Genomic DNA, 21,095 nt, shown 5'->3' with positions numbered 1-21,095 from the left:
ATTTTTTTTCTTTTTTTTTTAAATTTTATATTCATAAATTTTAACCCTTTCAAAAGGTAATAAAAATGGAAGGCCCCCCCCCCCCCCCAAAAAAAAAAGGAAGAAGAAGGAGAAGGAAAAGAATCTATTATAAATTTTATCTTTTTTAATTATACAATTTACAGATACCACAATATGAGAATAATATAATCCAGAGGTCTACTAAGAACATACAAACTAATGGCGAAATATTTACTCCCATATTTAAGTAGCCAGTCAAATATATTTAAAAAATAGTTTATCAAAGCCTCCCGGCAAAACAAGGTTAAGTGTACAAATTAATTGGGATTGGTTTAGATATATTCTTAATGTCTAATATATGAGAAATTTTAAAATACATTAAAGATATCATGTCAGTCATTTAATAAACAAATGATGTTATAAAATATACATTCTAAAATTTCTCTTTTGTACACATCTTAATTTTTTTAGCACAAAAATATATTTCAAATGATGTAGTATTCATCAATAAATTGGTGAGATAGTATAATTAATTCACTTGAATCTTAAAAAAAATACCAACTACTCAATTAATGATAAATAATTTGAGATAAAATTTAAAATATTTATCGTTACTCATGTCTTATTTATTTACTTATTAATTATAAGTACATTACTTCAATCAATATATATGTAAACTAGGGTAGATCTGGAGGATTAAACATTTATTGAGTAAATTTTTGAACAATCACCGTTAGATAATCAAGTCCACATATTTTATGACAATCCAACGGCAACGACAACTCAATTTATTTGAGCTCTAATAAGTGTTCAAAAAGTTAGCAACAGAAACGTCTGCATAGGTCTTGGAAGTGACCAGTCGTCCAACTTTTCACGCATGAAGAGTAGCACACGTGCCATTTGACACTTAACACGTGTGTTTCGATTAGAGAGATTGTCAGTCAGTGAGTCATTGATGACACTGTACGGACTATGCTTTGCAAAAGGATTTTTCAATTTTGTTTTTTGTTATTAATTTTTTTCCCATATAAATTGGCTTACGAAGTTGTCACGAGACACTGATTTTGTCAATTTAATTTTTTTCTCATTTTTTTTCTTTTTAAATTACTAATACCAGTAGTTAACACTTGGCAAATCAAAATTACCTATTTAGCATAATACTGCATTTACATATATTAGATAACCAATAATATCAATGGCATAAACTAGCCACTTAGGCCATGGTAAGCCGTCCTCTTTACAATATTTCAAGTAGTTCCTACATTTATTCATTGTCACCCACAAAGTCAAAGATGCCTACTTTTAATAGTCCAAAGTTAGGTTAAATCTTACCAGAAAAAATATTTATTGTGAGAGAAATCTTGGGTGTGTGTTTGTATAGGATTGGCCCACTAGTGAAGAGTTCAAAATTTTAATAGAACGTTTACTTATTAACAATAGAAATGAGAATTTAAAAAAATAATAATACTACATATTTTAAATTATTTATTTTAAATAATTACTCTAAATAATGTAATATTTATCGGTTGATTAATTTAAATAAAAAATAAAATAAAAAACAAAGTGGCGAACCTAGAGTTTTTATTAAATGGGAATGAAAATCTAATTCTTTAAAGAGAACATATTAACTCACTTAAATCTTGAGACTCTAATTCTCTAATTCTTTGGAGAGGAACACATCAAAGTGGTAAAGACAGTTATGTCCGGTGTCTGTCTTCTTCTCCACCAATAATAGGCCTCAATGTTATATTGACCACAAAAAAGCAAGTGGCCACCCACAATGCACTCTCTCTTGTATAAATTAAAAGAAAAGTAAAAATTAATATAATGTTGGTTCCATTGATAATGAAGTCTCTTTAAATAATTTGATTGAGTTTACTCTCCAATTTAAATTACAAGAAAATCTCATTGAGAGAACTTGTGCCTCTTAATTCAAACGGGGACTTCTAATTTAAATTGTGATACAGACTTAAAGATGCCTCCCAAAATTAAGGCTCTCCCTGTCTCCCAAGATACTTCATGATAAAAAAAAAAAAAAAAGAGGAAGAAGAAAGTTACAATACGAAATTGTATTGGCGCTTGTGAATGCTTCTTTAATTTTTTTTTTTTTGAGAATATACATATCAAAGCACTAATGAAGAAGCAATAGAAAATGTATTTCAAATATATACTTCTCCTTTTACAGATACAAGCAAAGTTAAAAATAACACAGGCCTAAAAATATGGAGAATTCTACATAATAATTGTAGTGTATATATATATATATCCATAAAACCAGCCTCCCATAAAACCAGCCTCCAAGTGATAAACTCATACAAACACATTAAAAATAAAACACGCTTAGTTAATTACTTTATATTTACATCACGAAAGCTTAATAAATCACTTGGTAATCAAAGGGAACCAACGTTCATGCAAAGAAGACTGATGAGAAACCATGAACAAAACAAGCACAAGCAAAGCAGCAACTCCCCATGGTGACCCTCCAGCTCTGTGAAGAGCATCTGGCTCTGCTGGAAACGGAGAAAAGAAGGGAACGCCGCCGGATAAGCAGTGAACGATGAGCAATAAAATGAGAGGAGAAAGCATGAGGTAAAATTTCACTTGGTTCATGAAATCTTCAAACACGGACTCATAGTTTATGTACCATGAAAGCCCTAATACGAAGAAGAGAATAAGCATGAAGAAGAAGAGAGGAAGAGGAAGAGAGAAGGCGTAAATGTAATCTAAGTATGAAGAGTTGTATCTAGCCATGGATGAAAAATATTTTGACGAGCTTGCAATAGTGATGAAATTTTTCTAGAATGAACTAGCTTCTGTTCAAGGGGGAGTGAGAAAACGTGTGAACATTGCCTTATATAGAGGGTTAGCTATGGCTGAATTGTGTTATTTAACGACAATGGTCCCTCAGTATTTACATTTTCTTCAAAAAAGAAATAGGTTGTCCGCTTTTATCAAATAGGTTCATGGACCCTTTGATAATGAGGGTAAAGTAGCCTTGGCAATGTTTGAAATTTGACCATTACAATAAAGAGTATGTAACTTAGAAGTGAAGGGTATTTATGTCATTTTATGTAGCCAAAGGACCTATTTAATACAAACCAACAAAGTATATCCTTAATTAAGAAAACATAAATATTTACTGTGGTTCAATGCCTATTTATTTTTTTCATTAAAAAAATTTGAGCCAACCCCACCGCCCCAATAAAAAGCAAGTGAAAGTACTCACTAGATCAGGTCCACTAAAATAATATTTGAAAAGGAGAAAAAATAAACCAGGGAAAAGAATAATAATTGAAACATTCTGAAGGATTCAATAAACACAAAAAAGCCCTATTCGATTTGCTTTTTCAAAGGAATAAAGTTATATCTAGGCGCAAAAATTACCTAGTAACATATATTAAAAAAAATCGAGAGAGCTCGTTGTGAGAAAAATAAAAATATTGGAAGTCTCTTCTTTGCCCAATTTACTTATTGATTGCTTTTTGCAGGAAAATTTCAATGTGCTTTTATATATATATATATGAAGGATTGTGATAATCCTTTTTTTTTTCTTTCAATGGAAGAAAAATTATTCTATGATTTGTCCAAGTATAACATTATAAATAGGCACATACTTCTGGTAGAGAAAATATGTTGAAAATTATATGTAAAATGAATAACTAAACACGTCATAAATTCATGAAGTAGTACAAACGCTACAATGCCTTTCATATCACTTTATTATTTTCTTTTCGAAATTATAGTGATTTTTTTCCTTTCACAAAACTCTCCTTAGCCCCTAAGGAATCTTACATTATTGGCAATTTGGAGCCACATGCATGCATGGCATTGGAGGAGAATTCATCATTTAATATTATATTAGCGGTTCCATTAATTAAAACCTCAAGTTTTAAACTTAGATTAGAAAAAAAGGTTAAATAATAGAGGAATATCTAAGTTATGTGCGTGTAGCTTTCTTTAGTAGCTCAATAGGATTCACCCTTTTGACGATGCATCGAGATACTTCCAAGGAGTTTGAGAATTTTTTTATGGTTGAGATTTGTAGCTGTAAAGTTGTGGACCAATGGGAACGCGCCGCGTTCTGCCGACCATGAATGGAACATCGAAAGATGAGAAAGAATATATAATAAAGAAAAACTTGAAAAAAAAAGAAAAGAAAAGCTAGGGGGGCTTTAGTGAAGGAAGATTATCAAAGGAGAACATGTTATTGGGAAAGTTGAATCTAGAGATTGTGGTCCTCTTGTCCGTTTTGCTCGGCTTTATCTATCGTTATGACTCAATCAATGAAGCTAACAGATGAAAAAGATATGCATATTCCTATTATTTATGCATCTTAGATTGCTATGTGGTCAAGTGGTGACATGTGGATGGAACAAGGGGAAAAAAACACTTTTTGTGACACCTCAAGGGGTTTGAATAGTTTCGTTAATTAATTGGGAGCCTTTAAGTTATAATTATTGTAACATATATCTCTAATGTAAATCACATAAATTGTAGATCCTTCTTATGTGAACCATATAAAATTATAGGATCCATAATTTATGTGGTTCACATGAGAGATGTATGTTACAATAATTGTAACTTAACATTTGCCTAATTATGATATCAATTTTTGAAATTAACGGTATGTTATTGATGGGGTGGGGTGATCTCTTACTTCCACTCAACAGAGTTTCTTGGTGGAATTGGTCGACATCCGCAAACAAAAAAAAAAGTGAAATAAAAATTACTAATGTCATGAATAAATTGATTGACCTCAAGAATTAAGATTTGCAATGACATATTTATCATATAAAATCTCAATTATAGAGATTATTGACAATTTTTGCAACCAAATTTTGAAAATTAACCGGTTTGACTTTGAGCCACCAACTCCCCTGATTAACGTCCATTTGGTATGATGACTTGGAGCCACCACTCTTAATCTAGTACCACAAAGTTAAGAGACTAACAACAATGATTCTGAGACAGCCACCTGCTCATTTTTGTGAGTAAAAATGTCACCCCAAGATCATAATGACCGTGACTAGTTGGCACTTAATTGGTCCACTTAAATCATCGGCTTATCAATAATGACATGATTGATGATGGACTAATTGTTTATAGAATTTGCCTGTGTGTTCTTCAAATCTTCGTAGTGTGCAAAGGCGGTGTCCTCCCATTGGCGAGCAAGAAATTAACATGATTTTGATGACCCACTTTCCGATATTCTTCCCTCAGAATGTGCAAGTGGCATTCCCATCAAAATCCATTTTAAACTTTAATCGAACATATGATTTCTAAATAAATTAAGAAAAGATTTAATCTATTGTCCAAAGTCCAAAGTGTTTGTAATTCTTTAAGCAGGCCGTTGAAAAAGGTCAAATCAAGTTAGGCATCGATGATTTAAAAAAAAAAAAAAAAATTGTAGGACCATACAAATTCATTTTCTTGTTTATGAGGAGAGGTCTAAATTGGATTATATCCTGGGTGTCGGAAATAGGTCCAACCCGAGCCCGATCCATTTAATGCATACCCATTAGTGCAGCATGTTCTGAACCGTGGGCTGCTCTTGGCCCAATATTCAAAACATAGTTCCAAAATTAAAAAGTTAGGCATATAAGCATGAAATTAAAAAGTCAATTCATAATTTGCTTATATAATTGTTGTTCGAACTGCAGATGAGCCATACAATCTACGTGACAATATGTTCATAATAACACAAGCAATTTCTCCGATTACTATTTCATTACTATATTTCATATAAGTGTATTTTTATTTATACATTTTATTTATATTGACTTAGTAAATAATTCTGCTATCTAGACTTTCATGACATACATGAATGCTAAAATCAAGATCATTACATGATGTACATATGACAATAATCTAGAATGTTATCATATTTAATAAGATTTTAAACCCATATACATTTTTTTTTATATTGACTCAGTAAATAATTCTGTTATCTAGACTTTCATGACACATACGAATGATAAAATCAAGATCATTACATGATGTACATATGACAATAATTTAGAATGTTATCATATTTAATAAGAATTTAAAACCCATATGTAAGATACAAATGGCAATAACCATAACCATTAGGTACATGAAAAAAAAAATCTCAAAATATTGAATTTGATTATAACTTAATTAGATTTTGTGTTCTTATATAAATAGAGCCTTGTAGCCATTTGGATTTTGGAATGAATAAGATTGAAAAGACTACCCCCCTATATTGACACTCTAAATTATTGTTTAATACATTAATAATAACCGACCCCAATAAGGTTAAAAAATCATTATTAAAGGTGAGCAAAAACATTTTTGAAACTAGTAAGCCATTGTCTCAACAAAGAGAATAATTCTAAAGGAAAGGCGAAACAATACACGAAAGAAATGGAAAAAGAAAAGACTATAAGCATAGTGTCAATAGTGCAGCACATAACAGTTGTACTCTACTGTGGCATCGCCTGAATTTTGATCAAACTTGTAAGTTTTAGCCTGAACATATCCCCGAGCAAATCGGAAGACCCCCGTTCCTCCGATCACCGGCATCTCTCTCACCTTCGAAAAAACTGTGTTCCTCCCTAGCACAGTGAAAGTGCTACCATTATATTTACCTTTAATGAAAGCAAAATTCATAGCCATTAATAGTCCAACTTCTTGTTGCGACGCGGCCGCGTAGAATCCTTGAGCTCTTCCAAGCATCTTTGAGCTTAATTCAGGACCTTCGGTTAAGGGATCATCGATCATGTTCATCAAACCAAATGCTGTTGATGAATTAGCAACTGGTGGCACAACTTGGACTGCCGTAGGGCTAGTACCAGAAAGAATGTCGTGCCAAAAGAGGCGTAAATGGGTAAATTTTTCTTCGTTCAAACCAAATAATTTCTCGTCTAGGGCCTTTGCGAATCCATGAGCTTCTCCTGATATGAAAATTATGAAAAAGAAAGAGAAGATGAAGAAGATGTTGAGCTGTGAAGATAAAATAGGAAGAATTTTAGCCATGGACAAACTATATCGTAAAATATAAGGGTTTTGGAGTCCAAGGTTGTTTCCGTATGGTGTGTGTGTACATACATTTATATATAAAGTGAATTATGCACATATCTTTAAGTTAGGTCAAATATATAATTAAGAAAGTTCACTGTCGTTTTATTTACCAACCCAATAAGTATAAATGGGTTGTTATGGTGGGAGTGCAATGGCCCCTAATTTTATGTGGTAGGCTGATAGCTTATCGTGAAACTGTGAAGGCACTTTTTGTGAGGGTGCTTAACTTTTTTTTTTTGTTTTTTTAAATTTCTCAATGCATCACGTTGCATTTATTTTGTAATTTTTATTAGAGCAACTATACAGCCACGACAATATTATACAAACAATGTGTATAAATTAATGTGACATGAAGAGATTGATTGTGTAAAACAATCATGAACAACATATATTAAAAACATAACTATTATTATTTTTCAATCAATCTCTTCATATCATATTAGTTTGTATGAACTAATTTATACAAAATTATTTGTGACTTTATTATTATTGTTTATATTATAATACATAAAAAAAATTATATTTACTCTGTGGGTGCTGATGTATAATCATTAATTACAATAATAGTAAGAATAATATTTTTCGTGCAAGGAAAAATCAATTTGATACTTGAAAAATTATCTATAACTACTCGAATTCAATAATAAGAAAAGAGTTTTCACCATCTGATTAATGGCATGAGGTTGGTTTCTGGAAACAATACCAAAGACAAATCCCTTTGACACTCTGTGGAATGGGACTAATAAATTCTCTGACCAGTTAATGGCTTGCACTTGGCATGCTGGAATTGCTGTTGAGGGTTTGGTAAATGAGATTGTCTAATTAATTTGTTCCCAATAGTGTATGATATGATGAACACAATGGAAAGCTATTGATTCTTCTTTCATTTTATGTCCCCTCCGAGTACATGCATACGCTGAAAAAGACAAGGGATTTGTTGGGCCTAAGTTTTCAATCAAGCATCACAGACAACGAATCATCTTCATCAAAGTGGACCATTTTTTATTTATTTTATGGAGCCCGCATGCCATCTTGCCAGAAAACAAGTAACAGGTGCCAGACTGCCAGTTCACTGGCACATTGTCACCACTCACCACTCTTGCAAAGCACTTAATGAGGAAGTGCTTCGATCAATCTTGTTTGGCTCTGAAAGAAAGCAAATGAAGAGGGAATTCAGGCTTGACAGGCCCCCACATTATTCTCGATTTCTTGCTCTTGGTGGCCTACTTGTATGAGGCCAACGCACACGTATTAATATTTTTTTCGCCTTTTCTGGATAGAGCATTAATGTCTACGTACATATTTTTCTTTCTTGCATTTGAGAGAAAAAAATACCAAAACGGGGTACGAAATCCAAAAAACTCGTTCCATAGTATGATAATAAAACCATTTGATTCAGAGATTTTTCTTTTTTAAAACAAATTTTGTTTGTTTTTTTAAATGGGTCGGTCAGGCACTCTACTTTACAAGGACTTTATGTGAGGTAGCATGACTTCATTTCAATCACTAACTCCTTATTGTGTGAAAATCAAACGTATATATTAAATCAACACCAACGATTTTATTTAAATCAATCAAAACAGACCAGCAATGTGGTTAGAAATTATGCATCCTCCATTAGAAGAGAACAAATATATATTTATTCAAGCAAAACTATCAAAATTAGCCTAGCACGCATCATCAATAATGCAACACATAAATATTGTATTCAACTGTTGCATCTCCAGTTGTAGCATCAAACTTATGAGTTCTAGCCTCAACGTACCCTCTAGCAAACCGGAAAAGCCCGCTTCCGCCGATCACCGGCATCTCCCTCGTCGGCGAAAACACCTTATTCCTCCCCAATACACTTATTGTGCTTCCATTATACTTTCCTTCCATGAAAGCAAAATTCATTACCATCATCAAACCATTTTCATCTCGCGCAGCAGATGCATAAAACCCTTGCGCCTTTCCCACCAATTTCGAGCTCAATTCGGGCCCTTCGGTCAACGGATCATCAATCATGCTTATGGCACCGAACAATGTCGATGAATTCTTCTGCGGCGCCGCCACCACTGCCACTGCTGTAGGGTTGCTGCCGCTATAGATGTCGTGCCAATAGAGTCTAAAGTGGCTCAACTTTTCTTCCTTGAGGCGAAAAAAGTTCTTGTCTAGGGTTGTCGCATAACCGTAGCTTTGATTAGAGAAAGAAAATAGGAAGAAGATGATGATCTGAGAAGCTAACAAGGGGAAAACCCTAGCCATTGTTGTGATATATTACAGGTCGCTTGCTTCTGCATGCATAATATATAGTGACCAATAAGTTCCTAGATTATGGATTCAATCTGATTTATGACATATATTTGAAGTTGAAGAAATGCTGACCCTATGCAATAATTATTGGTCTTGGTGGCCTAATCTCTTAACTTACTGAAACAAGATAAAAGATTCCCAATGCCAAATAGAATATGGACCACCAAGATATTTATTGTGTTTGGTGACCTAATCTATGAAAAACTAGCAAGTATTATTGAACAAGAAGCCGAACGGGCGTTACATCCATAATAATTACAAATAAAAGAATCACAAGGTTCCTTTCATCTCACGCACGATATGATTGGAAGTTGTTAAATTCATTGTGCCTAATGAGCGTTTCTAAATAAATAACTTATCTTTTTCGGAATCCTAAGCCACAATAATTTTCTGATCATCACCAATATTAATCACTGGACCGACAATTAATGAACATATATAGGTCAAAAAGCAGTTCTCATTTCTCAAGGAGGAATTTGCTTCAATAAGTTGTAGATAAATCTGCTTATTATGTACCAATAAAGTATTGATTCTACTGGCAATGGAGTCCCTTTAAGTGATTTGACTGGGTTTGCTCTTTAGTTCGAGTCGCAGAGAAGTCGCCTTTGTTGGGAAAACCTGTGCCTTTCGGTTCGAGCAGAGACTTCTAGTTTGGGTTGTGGTACAGGCTTAAAGGTGCCTCCTACAGTTGGGTCCTCCCCAAAATACCTCGTGTTTAAAAAAAAAAAATCTGCTTATTATGTAAATCTAATTGCGCACCCTCAAAATCCTTATAATTATTATGTAAATCTCTTGCATAATAATTCTCTCAATATACTTGTGAAGAAATAATCAGAATCCATTGGTTGATGACCAATCGATCAACCTCAACAAATATCAATCACAGAAGTAATCAAAGAATTCAAGAAGCAAACTAAATACCAGCAAGAACTTAATAATATGAACACAACAAATTACACAACACAGCACAAGCAAGCACACTTCAACCCAAAAACAGAGCAACACAAGCAAGCACACTCAACAACAAAAACAGAGCAACACAAGCAAGCACACTCAACAACAAAAACAGAGCAAGATTTGTTTTTTTTCATTAATGAAACAAGATGCAGATTACAAGAGGATTTTTACAAGTTATCGTCAAGCCCTAATTGACTCATAATCTCGCTTTAAAACACAAGATATGACCTGGAGCTAGAGCTGTTTTCCAGCTTTTGTTAAACAGGTGCATTAATGCTCAAGAGGTAACCATATATATATTAATTATCAAGGTAGATCAAGAGAGTCTGAGCCGGTAAACTGAGTTATTGTATTAAATTTTAAAGTCTATTTTTTGTCCTACAAAATTTTGATTATTACAATCATTTAAATTTTTAAACATTGATGAAGAACCTGACATAGTATCGGAGAGCTCTTCGGTTCTAGAAGAGCTCACTTGTTGATGCGAGATTCTGGTTGTCCTCGTTCTACGACCAGGGTTTCTGCTCGATCAACTTCACCACGACCAGGATCTCTCCTCGTAAAGCTTCTTCTCCAGAGGTTCATGCGCACACAGACAGGTCAGAGTACGCCGGTTGTTTTCCCGGCGCAAACCCTCCGACGCTCAAGTCAGATATGAAGGTTCGGGGAACGCTTGCCACAAATCTTATGGCTGTTAGGTTGTTTTCTCCCTTTTAGAATCAAAATTGCTAACCCTTTTACCTTCGCTGGCTACCTTTTTATAGGCTTCCTCTGAATCCCAGTTTTCCGCAGTCTACGTCTGTTATCCTCCCACCTCTCGAACGTGGATTCCCCATTTCCGTAGTCGTGGGTGGTTGCGTGGCCTTCGTGCCTAGATTCTCGGGCTGGAGAGCATGCCTCTCCAACTGTCGTTGACCGGGTCTCCTCGAATCAACCCTTAGCAGGAATACAGCAGGAATGGCTTTATGCTTCTTACAGGAGATTGGACTTGCGGCTGACGTGCTCGTGGATGAGCATGATATTTCTACTCCTGCTCCCCAGGATACTAGGCTCTTACGGGACACACCGGTTCGCAGAACTCTGCCATCAGATATCTGCTCATCATGCCTGGTCTCGTCGACGTATTTCTCCCAAACACCAGTCCCCCAGTTTCTGGTGTTGGGTAATGTAATGGACCAGCAGTAGAAACTTAGCGGTTCTTGGTCGCGTGGGACTGGAAAAGGCCTCGAGGAGGAGCTGACCAAGGTCAAGGAGGATCTTCAAAGGCAGAAGGCTATGTACGAGGCTCAGCTCGAATCCCTCCGCGATTCCCATCGGGTTCAGGTCGAGAACTTGGAGAAGGAGGCTGCCAACCAGTACGACCAGGGACTTCGGCATTCCTATCGTTGCATCATGGCCGTCCTCGGGAAGCAACACCCTGATCTGAAGATGGATGACCTTGCAGCTGGTGTTGCTCAACATATGGACGAGGAGGCGGCCAAGGAAGACGCTGAAGGGGTAGAGCCGATCGTGATTGAGGAGGAAAACTCTCCTCCTCGTGCAATACCTGCTGATGTTGGCGAGGCGAGCACCCCCCCGGACGCAACTGGTGATACCCCCCCTGTACCTGAGGAGGTCCAGCCAACCGATGCTGCTCGGCTTACTAATCCACCATCTTCTTGATATATTTCTTGTATTGTAATCATGAGTTATTTTTCGTTTGAGAATCTGCTCGTCTTTGTCTGGTCGAGCAGGTTCTGGCTTGGCACATGGTTCTGCCACATGCCTTTGAAAATTCTTCAATGCTTGGGATTCTGCTCGCCTTCGCGTGGTCGAGCAGATCCTGGCATGCTTGGCTTCGGGTCTCGCCATAAGACAGGCTTTGAGACTTGATAAGCCTTTGCCTGCCTTTGATTCTTCAAGGATTGGGATTCTACTCGCCTTCTTGTGGTCGAGCAGATCCTAGCACGCTTGGCTTCTGTCTCGCCATAAAACAGGCTTTGAGACTTGACGAGCCTTTGCATGCCTTTAATTCTTCAAGGATTGGGATTCTGCTCGCCTTCTCGTGGTCGAGCAGATCCTAGCACGCTTGGCTTCTGTCTCGCCATAAAACAGGCTTTGAGACTTGACGAGCTTTTGCATGCCTTTAATTCTTCAAGGATTGGGATTCTGCTCGCCTTCTCGTGGTCGAGCAGATCCTGGCACGCTTGGCTTCTGTCTCGCCATAAAACAGGCTTTGAGACTTGAGGAGCCTTTGCATGCCTTTGATTCTTCAAGGATTGGGATTCTACTCGCCTTCTCGTGGTCGAGCAGATCCTGGCATGCTTGGCTTCTGTTTCACCATAAAACAGGCTTTGAGACTTGAGGAGCCTTTGCATGCCTTTGATTCTTCAAGGATTGGGATTCTACTCGCCTTCTCGTGGTCGAGCAGATCCTGGCACGCTTGGCTTCTGTCTCGCCATAAAACAGGCTTTAAGACTTGGTGAGCCTTTGCATGCCTTTGATTCTTCAAGGATTGGGATTCTGCTCGCCTTCTCGTGGTCGAGCAGATCCTGGCACGCTTGGCTTCTGTCTCGCCATAAAACAGGCTTTGAGACTTGGTGAGCCTTTGCATGCCTTAGGTAATTTCTTCGAAGCTTGGGATTCTGCTAGCCTTTTCGCGGCCGAGTAGATCCTGGCACGCTTGGCTTCTGTCTCGCCATAAACAGGCTTTGAGACTTTGTCGAGCCTTTGCATGCCTTTGGTAATTTCTTCAAAACTTGGGATTCTGCTAGCCTTCTCGCGGCCGAGCAGATCCTGGCACGCTTGGCTTCTGTCTCGCCATAAACAAGCTTTGAGACTTTGTCGAGCCTTTGCATGCCTTAGGTAATTTCTTCAAAGCTTGGGGATTCTGCTAGCCTTCTCGCGGCCGAGCAGATCCTGGCACGCTTGGCTTCTGTCTCGCCATAAACAGGCTTTGAGACTTTGTCGAGCCTTTGCATGCCTTAGTGACTTTTCACAGTTTCAAGTGAATGAAGTTCCTCGATGTTCCATTGATTGCAGGATTCAACTTACACGAAATTGTTTGGACATAAAATAAATAACAACAACTATGAACAGAAAGAATTTGGAAATATTAACGACTCTTACTGGAAATATTTCCTGAGATGTGCTGCGTTCCATGGGCGTTTCACCTCGTGGCCGTCCGTGCGAACCAGCTTGTAAGCTCCGGGTCCCACCATCTGCTTGACTCTATATGGCCCTCCTTGTTTTCTACTCGGGTATCAAGGGATGTTATCTGCATTGCTTCCCTTGCTGCCGAGGAGTAGCAGCTTCTTGCGATCCTCTGGTCCCCTCGTACCACACCAACTACCCCGTTCACCCGGTACTTGAGAGCCAGATAATGGATGGACAATACCGCTTTGCTCATCCTTAGAAACGGCCGACCTAGGATCATCTGGTAAGGACCTTCTTCATCCGCCACCACAAAGTCCAGTATCATTGTCCTTTCCGTCGGGGAGCTCCCAATCGTGATAGGCAGCTCGACCATGCCCAGAGGGACCAGCTTTCCCCCTCCGAACCCCTTTAAGGAGGTATTGGTGTATTCCAACCTCTGGTCTGCTATTCCCATCTCCTCCAAAGTTGACTTAAATAGCACATCAATTGAGCTCCCTGTATCAATCAATATCCGGTCAAACTTCTTGCTAGCGACCGTAGCCTTGATGACCAAAGCATCCTCGTGGGGGTATAGAATCCCTTCCTCGTCTTCATCCGTCCACATGATTGGCACTTGCCTGACCCTTGCTCGTTTGGCTGCTGGGGTGTTGAAGAATACCTCTTTGCTGGTCATGGCGTATCTAGCATAATTCTTCCTCGACCTGTTGGAATCTCCGGCCAATGTCTGGCCCCCAACTATCACCCTTACTGCAGGCTGCTCGCGCTTCAAGCTCCTGTCACTCTGCTCCCCTTCACTTGTTGAGGCTACCATTGGGAATGTCCCATCTATAAACTCGTCCAGATAGCGATTTCTCACCAAATCTTCAACCTGGGTCTTGAGATCTTTGCAATCTGCTGTGGTGTGGCCATGAGTGCCATGGAACTTACAATAGCGTCCCCTATCCCTCCTGTTGGGTAGCTTTATTATTGGGGCAGGGGGTACAACAATCCTCGATCCTTTATGACCTCGTAAACCTCGTCCAGGGACATCTTCAAGGAAGTATACCACCCATAGTCCTAGTTCTGGTCGATCAGGTGCACTGCCCTTTCTCTATTTCCTCCATTCTGAGTTGGAGGCGGTGGCAGCACTTCTGGTCTGCTCCCTCTACTACCGTGGGAGTGTTGATGAAGACCACCATATGCCGAGTCATACCTTCTCCAAGGCTCCCTAGCTGGGGAACGAGAAGGTTGAGCCCTGTTGAGCTGGTATTGTGGTGGCCTCTGATGAGGCTGGTAAGCAGTTACCCGACCTCCTGCTCCACTACCCGAGGTCTGGTGGTCCCTCCTCCTGATCGGCCCATTCCCTGGTAATGCTCTCTTCTCTTTCCTCCCCAACCCTTCTAACTGGTCTGTTTTAATCCGTGCGGCCTTCTCCTCTTCAATCTCAATGTCTCTCTTAGCCTGCTCGTATGCGGCCGCATACGTCTGAATAACTGGGCTCCTTAAGTTGTACCACAGCCTTCCTATCCTCACCCCTTCTTTCAATCCCCTTAACGCCTGAGGGTGGTTGAAGGCTCCCAAGTCGAGGACAACACGATGAAACCTCTTGATGAATTTCCGAAGGGTTTCTTGCTCTCCCTGCCTCATGCTTTTCAGCTCCATCATGTCATCCTCTGGTGCCATTGCCCCACTAAACTGCTCTGCAAATTCCTGGCACATCTGCTCGAAGGTTTTGATGCTGCCCCGAGGAAGTTTCCTGTACCACTCTCGTGCACGTCCCTCAAGGGATAGTGGGAACACCCTGCACCTTTGGGATTGAGATAATCCTTGTACCCCAGTTATGTCGTTGAAGCGCTCTATATGTACCAACGGATCAGTTCTTCCCGAATATCTAAGGTCTGGGAGGCGGAAATCTCTCGGAATAACTGCACTCATGATCTCTACTGCGAGCGGTGATTCTCCGTCCAGCATTATCCTCCAACCAGGAGCTCTGCTCCTTCCTTGCATGTCGTCAATTATCTGCGCTAGTCTGCACACCTCCTCCTCCAGCTGCACTGCACGACCAGGGTCACGTGCTGCAACTTGATCCCGTTCTTGCTCTACATCATGAAAATGTTGCCTCAGCACTGTTTCCTCTGCATTCGCCACCCCATCGTCCTCGTCAAACTTCTATCTTGCCGGGGACTGCTCTTCCTCTCTATGGAATTCTCCCCGCAGGGGTATGTTACCTCTTTCACCACCAAGTCTCCCGGTGGTCTGACTTCTCCTCGTATTATCGGGACCTGGTGCCACTCCATCACCTCTCACCCTTTCTTCCTGGGTTACGCTTCGTTCGCTCCGCAGCTCATGCAGGATGGTTGTCAAGGTCTCCATCTGCTTTTCCATCTGTTCCATCCGGTCGAACATGGCTTTTTCCCGTGCTTCACTGGCTATCTCCCTCAGCGTCACGGAATCATTAAGCCTCATATCACCCCCTTGTGCACTACTTCCTCCTGTCTCCATTGCTTTTCAGCTACTTCCCTTCTCTTTTTGCTATCAAAAGAAGCTTTTTGCTCAGCTCCCCACAGACGGCGCCAAAATGTTGATGCGAGATTCTGGTTGTCCTCGTTCTACGACCAGGGTTTCTGCTCGATCAACTTCACCACGACCAGGATCTCTCCTCGTAAAGCTTCTTCTCCAGAGGTTCATGCGCACACAGACAGGTCAGAGTACGCCGGTTGTTTTCCCGGCGCAAACCCTCCGACGCTCAAGTCAGATATGAAGGTTCGGGGAACGCTTGCCACAAATCTTATGGCTGTTAGGTTGTTTTCTCCCTTTTAGAATCAAAATTGCTAACCCTTTTACCTTCGCTGGCTACCTTTTTATAGGCTTCCTCTGAATCCCAGTTTTCCGCAGTCTACGTCTGTTATCCTCCCACCTCTCGAACGTGGATTCCCCATTTCCGTAGTCGTGGGTGGTTGCGTGGCCTTCGTGCCTAGATTCTCGGGCTGGAGAGCATGCCTCGCCAACTGTCGTTGACCGGGTCTCCTCGAATCAACCCTTAGCAGGAATACAGCAGGAATGGCTTTATGCTTCTTACAGGAGATTGGACTCGCGGCTGACGTGCTCGTGGATGAGCAGGGTATTTCTGCTCCTGCTCCCCAGGATACCAGGCTCTTACGGGACACACCGGTTCGCAGAACTCTGTCATCAGATATCTGCTCATCATGCCTGGTCTCGTCGACGTATTTCTCACAAACATCACTAAGCGTTTTTTAGAGGAAAAATCGATAAGCTGTCATCTTCATAATCTGATTCACTTGTGGATAAGCCCGCATCTTCAATATCAACCTGAGGGAAAGCGGTCCCTAAACTGTCACTAGGCAACCAAACATCGACACCAGGAGGAGGGACTGAGAAGACATGGAACCCCAGAGGTAAAGAAAGAGCAAAATTCGCCTTTCGATAAAAGATTATAGTATCATCTCGAATTATCTGCATAGGGATTCACCACTTAATCTGGCAATTTCCTCGGCAAACTCATTTATCTGGCCAGGTTTAGAGGGCTTGCAGAAGACCTTAACAATTTCATGTTTCTTCCAATGCATATGCATGTTAAGAATAACACCACCAAATACTCGTCTTCTTCCACTTGGCAAACAACTGGACCTTTTCTGGGCCATCTTTTTGTAAGAGAAAAGTTCCTCATGGTTTAGCCACAGGACCCTGTACTTTTGAAACTTCATATCACTTAAACCTTTCAATCAGCAAGGCTTCCTTAATTCGGGCTTGAAATCAGAAGAAAGTCATGCAGAACACGAGTGAGGATTAACTACCAACAATTAGAACAAGATTGTGGTCCAACAACAAAAAATCTATGACAGAGCATGCTGTTAATGAGAGCCAGGAATTACCTTGTTTGGTGTCTCAATTCAATCCATATGACCGAAGAACAACTCCTTTTTGAAGAAAAGTCTCAAGCTGATTTCTACTAGTCACGGAAAATAGTTCAAAAGAACTAAATTTCTAACCTCTCAAACACTGATTCCAAACCCCCCCACCCCCCACAACAAGAAAAACAAAAAAAAAAAACCTCATTAACTTTAAAGAGATGCTAATACATTTTTCGTCCTTCACTCTAATCAACCCCCGACTAACCCAAAAACAATAATCTTCGAGTAAAAGTACATCTCACAAAAGCAACTCATGAATTTTCTTTCTAATAGCTCCTTGCAAGTGTTGCTCCAAAAGCACTTCAAGCCATTATCAAGCGCTTTCTCAAAAGCGCTTAGCATCGCAGAAAGCACTCTCTTATAAATCACCCAAGCATGCTAAAATGTAAACAAAAGAGCTTTTGGTTAATTAAATCACCCTAAATCATACTGAACTTCTCAAGCCTGTGAAAAAAAAAAATATATTCTGCATTAAAAGGGACTTATATGAAAAAAGGACATCATCATACCATCATTAATATAATTACAAAGATTCTCCATGCCTACAGATGAAATTATTTTCGACTTTAAAAAGTTGTATTGTTTGAGTCACGTTCAGTAGCGAAGCTAACAGTTAGTTTGCTGCCGGGCTAGGCTAGTATATGTTTTCTAAAGAAAAGATTATGCATTTATGTATTTAACTATGAAAATAAGTAGTGATTAGTACTTATAATTAATTAAGAAACTTGGGTTAGAATTAATACTGACAGGATTGTCAAAGGGAAATCTAAGTCCCCCTACTTGTGAGGTTATTTTTCAATGGAGTTAGTTAATAATTATTTTTTAGACTGTTTTGTCATACTTTTTGGCGTTCATTTATCATTTTATGCTGTGTATGCAGCCGTTTCTTAATTGAAGAAATCGAGTACAAAGGAGTTTATATACACTAGTGATTAATAATTTAAGCAGATCACGTCTATTTACTACTCGGATTCAATGCGCAGAAGGTCGGAGATCTGTTAATATATGTGTACTTTTGTGTGAATCACGCATGACATGTTTCATGAATGGTTTTGAGTTTGAATGATTCGAGCTGATGAAATTCTTCTTGTCAAAGCTTTGCAGATTGCCATATTTGATTCAATAATGTCTCTGAAAATTGTTTGTGTGTTGGTGAATATTTTTATCAGTTAATTCTAGATTATTTGGACAAGGGTTCTCGATCTCTTTCAGAGAAAGCATGCACAAAATTATATATTATTGATCATAGCAAAGGGTGGGGCTAAGTTATATAATATTAATGGTACCTTACATCAACTCAGAAGTTATATCCAATAACCTAAAAATATTTGAAATTTAAACTACACTTAACTTGTTTGATACAACTCTTATATTGATGTAAGTTAGCAAGATCCCATAGCGAAATAATAAAGCAAAATCAACAATACATTCACATCATTAATTATAACCGATGAAAGTAGATTTATCCACATATATTGAAAAAAATATAATTCAGACACAAATTTTGTATAAATTTATGTCATACAAACTAATGTGTTATATATATTACTGCTATGGTATTTTAAGGAACAATACAACTATGTCACAACGATTTGTAAAAAGTTTGAAACTTTATGCAATTTTAAATATTGTAATTAACCTTCCATCACGAGAGAACAAAAAAAAGAAAAAAAAAATCGAGGCATATATATCGAAAGCCCTAGAATCAATAATGCAACACATAAATATTGTACTCAACTGTGGCATCTCCATTTGTTTGATTAAACTTGATAGTTCTAGCCTTAACGTACCCTCTTGCAAACCGGAAAAGCCCGCTTCCGCCGATTACCGGCATCTCCCGCACCGGCAAAAAAACCTTATTCCTCCCTAATATTGTTAATGTGCTGCCATTGTATTTTCCTTCCATGAAAACAAAATTCATTATCACTATCAAACCATTTTCTTCTTGTGAAGCAGATCCATAAAACCCTTGTGCTTTACCAACCAATTTCGAGTTCAGTTCGGGTCCTTCAGTTAATGGATCATCGATCATACTTAAGAAACCAAACATCGTCGATGAATTATTGTGTGGTTGCACAATTGCCACTGCCGTGGGGTTACTGCCACTATAGATATCGTGCCAGTATACTCTAAAATGGCTCCTTTTCTCTTCCTTGAGGCCAAAAAATTTCTTGTCTATGGTTCTTGCATAGCCATAACTTTCTCCAAAGACTAAGCTTATAAGACAGCAAGAAAAGAGAAAGAAGATGATGGTTTGGTAACCTAGCGTTGGAAAAACCCTAGCCATAGAAACTGTGATGAAATTTCTTTTTGCTTTTGCATAATTATATAGTGAATTTTGCATGTCTCTCGAGGTTACTTGTTTCATTTATTAAATTCATTAGTGATTGGGAGGTTGGACCTATGAATTGTAACATATGATATTATGATGCTTAAATTTCGGGCTAGTTTTGTTGTCATGAACTAAGTCTATTGTAATTTGTGAAATATATTAGTTTTATATCAGGCCATATTTGTTTTGCTTTATTGTGATGATTTATTGAGAGTCTTATTTGATTTTGTTATTATTCGAGTTATATTCTGGCTGAATAAAGATCAGTTAGCTAGTTAACCATTTTTATTGGTCTTGCTACTTAGAAAATTAACAAGTATACTATTGAACTAAATGGCATAGCGGTTGTGATGTCCTTTTAAACAAATAAATGAATAAATAAAATAAATTTTCTGTTTGGGGTAACTTAATTGTATAAATAAATTGTACACCTAATAAGAGATGTAACGTGGGGGTCTTATTTCTTAAAAGATACGATGTATATTAATAATACTAATTTATTAGGAATACGTAATTTGCAAATAATGCAATTAATTCTAAATTTGTCATGTACACGATGTGCTTGTTTCAAAACGCGGAAGTTGTTGATGAAAATAAACGAGGGGATGATCATTGGCTAATCTTTGCTAGAGTTGGCAGATTTTGATTGAGCTCTTGATTCTTGCCAATTTTGGATTTTTGTTAATCACGTGCCTTATGCTTCTAACTTTTTTCTAACCTTTCATAAAGATACAATTAGTGGTTGTTAGATAAGAATATAAAACTGATTAAATTTTAATCATATATTATTAATTTGTTGTTTATGGACATGTAGTAGAAAATTATGAAGAATTGTGCATTAATCAGTTTAGTATTGGATCCAAATATGAGATCTAAAATCAAACCAAATTAAGTTGAAGTTTCATTTTAATTATAAAACCAAAACCAATAATGGTGAAATTATATTGTGTTTTTTTTCCTTTTTTAAAATATTGATACGTTATTATAATCAGAAATATATTAATATTTATAATTTTGATGTACTAGTACTTATAATTTTAAATGTAGAGGGAATAATTTAGATCAATAATTTTATTAAGACACAATTTAAAATTCTATATTCAATATCAGAATGTATCTATCTTATTACTTTTCGGGGAATATAGAGCCTACATTCTGAGGAGTAGAATAGAAGGGCATGGGAATATAAAGTCCAGCACTAAATTAGTGTTGCGACTCGAACATATATATAAGCCCACAACCTGAAGGTGCCAATTTCATTGTGATTGTGGTGGTTGTGCCAATCTCATTGGAATGACCTTGATTTCTAATAATTAAAAGTCTTAAGGTGCCAACGCGGAAAGCGAACCCATGTTTCTTTTAAAATCAACAAATTAATGTGGCCAACAACATCATTGAAATTTCAAAGCTATCACCTACCA

At 38.1% G+C, this 21,095-nt stretch overlaps 4 protein-coding genes across 4 annotated transcripts; all 4 read right to left on the bottom strand.

The window, feature by feature from the left end:
- Nucleotides 1–2,135: 2,135 nt before the first annotated feature.
- On the bottom strand, nt 2,136–2,839 carry LOC18052129. Its single transcript, XM_006445799.2, has one exon. It carries the CDS (start codon nt 2,752–2,754, stop codon nt 2,383–2,385), a length of 372 nt encoding a protein of 123 aa, XP_006445862.1. The 5' UTR covers nt 2,755–2,839; the 3' UTR covers nt 2,136–2,382.
- A 3,578-nt stretch (nt 2,840–6,417) lies between these two features.
- On the bottom strand, nt 6,418–7,029 carry LOC18052128 (dirigent protein 22). The gene has a single exon (XM_006445798.2). It carries the CDS (start codon nt 6,997–6,999, stop codon nt 6,418–6,420), a length of 582 nt encoding a protein of 193 aa, XP_006445861.1. The 5' UTR covers nt 7,000–7,029.
- A 1,561-nt stretch (nt 7,030–8,590) lies between these two features.
- On the bottom strand, nt 8,591–9,402 carry LOC18052127 (dirigent protein 22). The gene has a single exon (XM_006445797.2). The coding sequence runs from the start codon at nt 9,289–9,291 to the stop codon at nt 8,725–8,727; it is 567 nt and encodes a 188-aa protein (XP_006445860.1). The 5' UTR covers nt 9,292–9,402; the 3' UTR covers nt 8,591–8,724.
- Nucleotides 9,403–19,047: 9,645 nt separating this feature from the next.
- On the bottom strand, nt 19,048–19,629 carry LOC112101184 (dirigent protein 22-like). The gene has a single exon (XM_024191835.1). The coding sequence runs from the start codon at nt 19,627–19,629 to the stop codon at nt 19,048–19,050; it is 582 nt and encodes a 193-aa protein (XP_024047603.1).
- Between the last annotated feature and the right edge of the window lie 1,466 nt (nt 19,630–21,095).

This window comes from Citrus clementina, unplaced genomic scaffold (assembly GCF_000493195.1).
Source record: "Citrus clementina cultivar Clemenules unplaced genomic scaffold, Citrus_clementina_v1.0 scaffold_2, whole genome shotgun sequence".
Classification (NCBI taxonomy): domain Eukaryota; kingdom Viridiplantae; phylum Streptophyta; class Magnoliopsida; order Sapindales; family Rutaceae; genus Citrus; species Citrus x clementina.
Note: the sequence above shows the minus strand (reverse complement) of the source record. Positions and strands in the feature narration are given on the sequence as shown.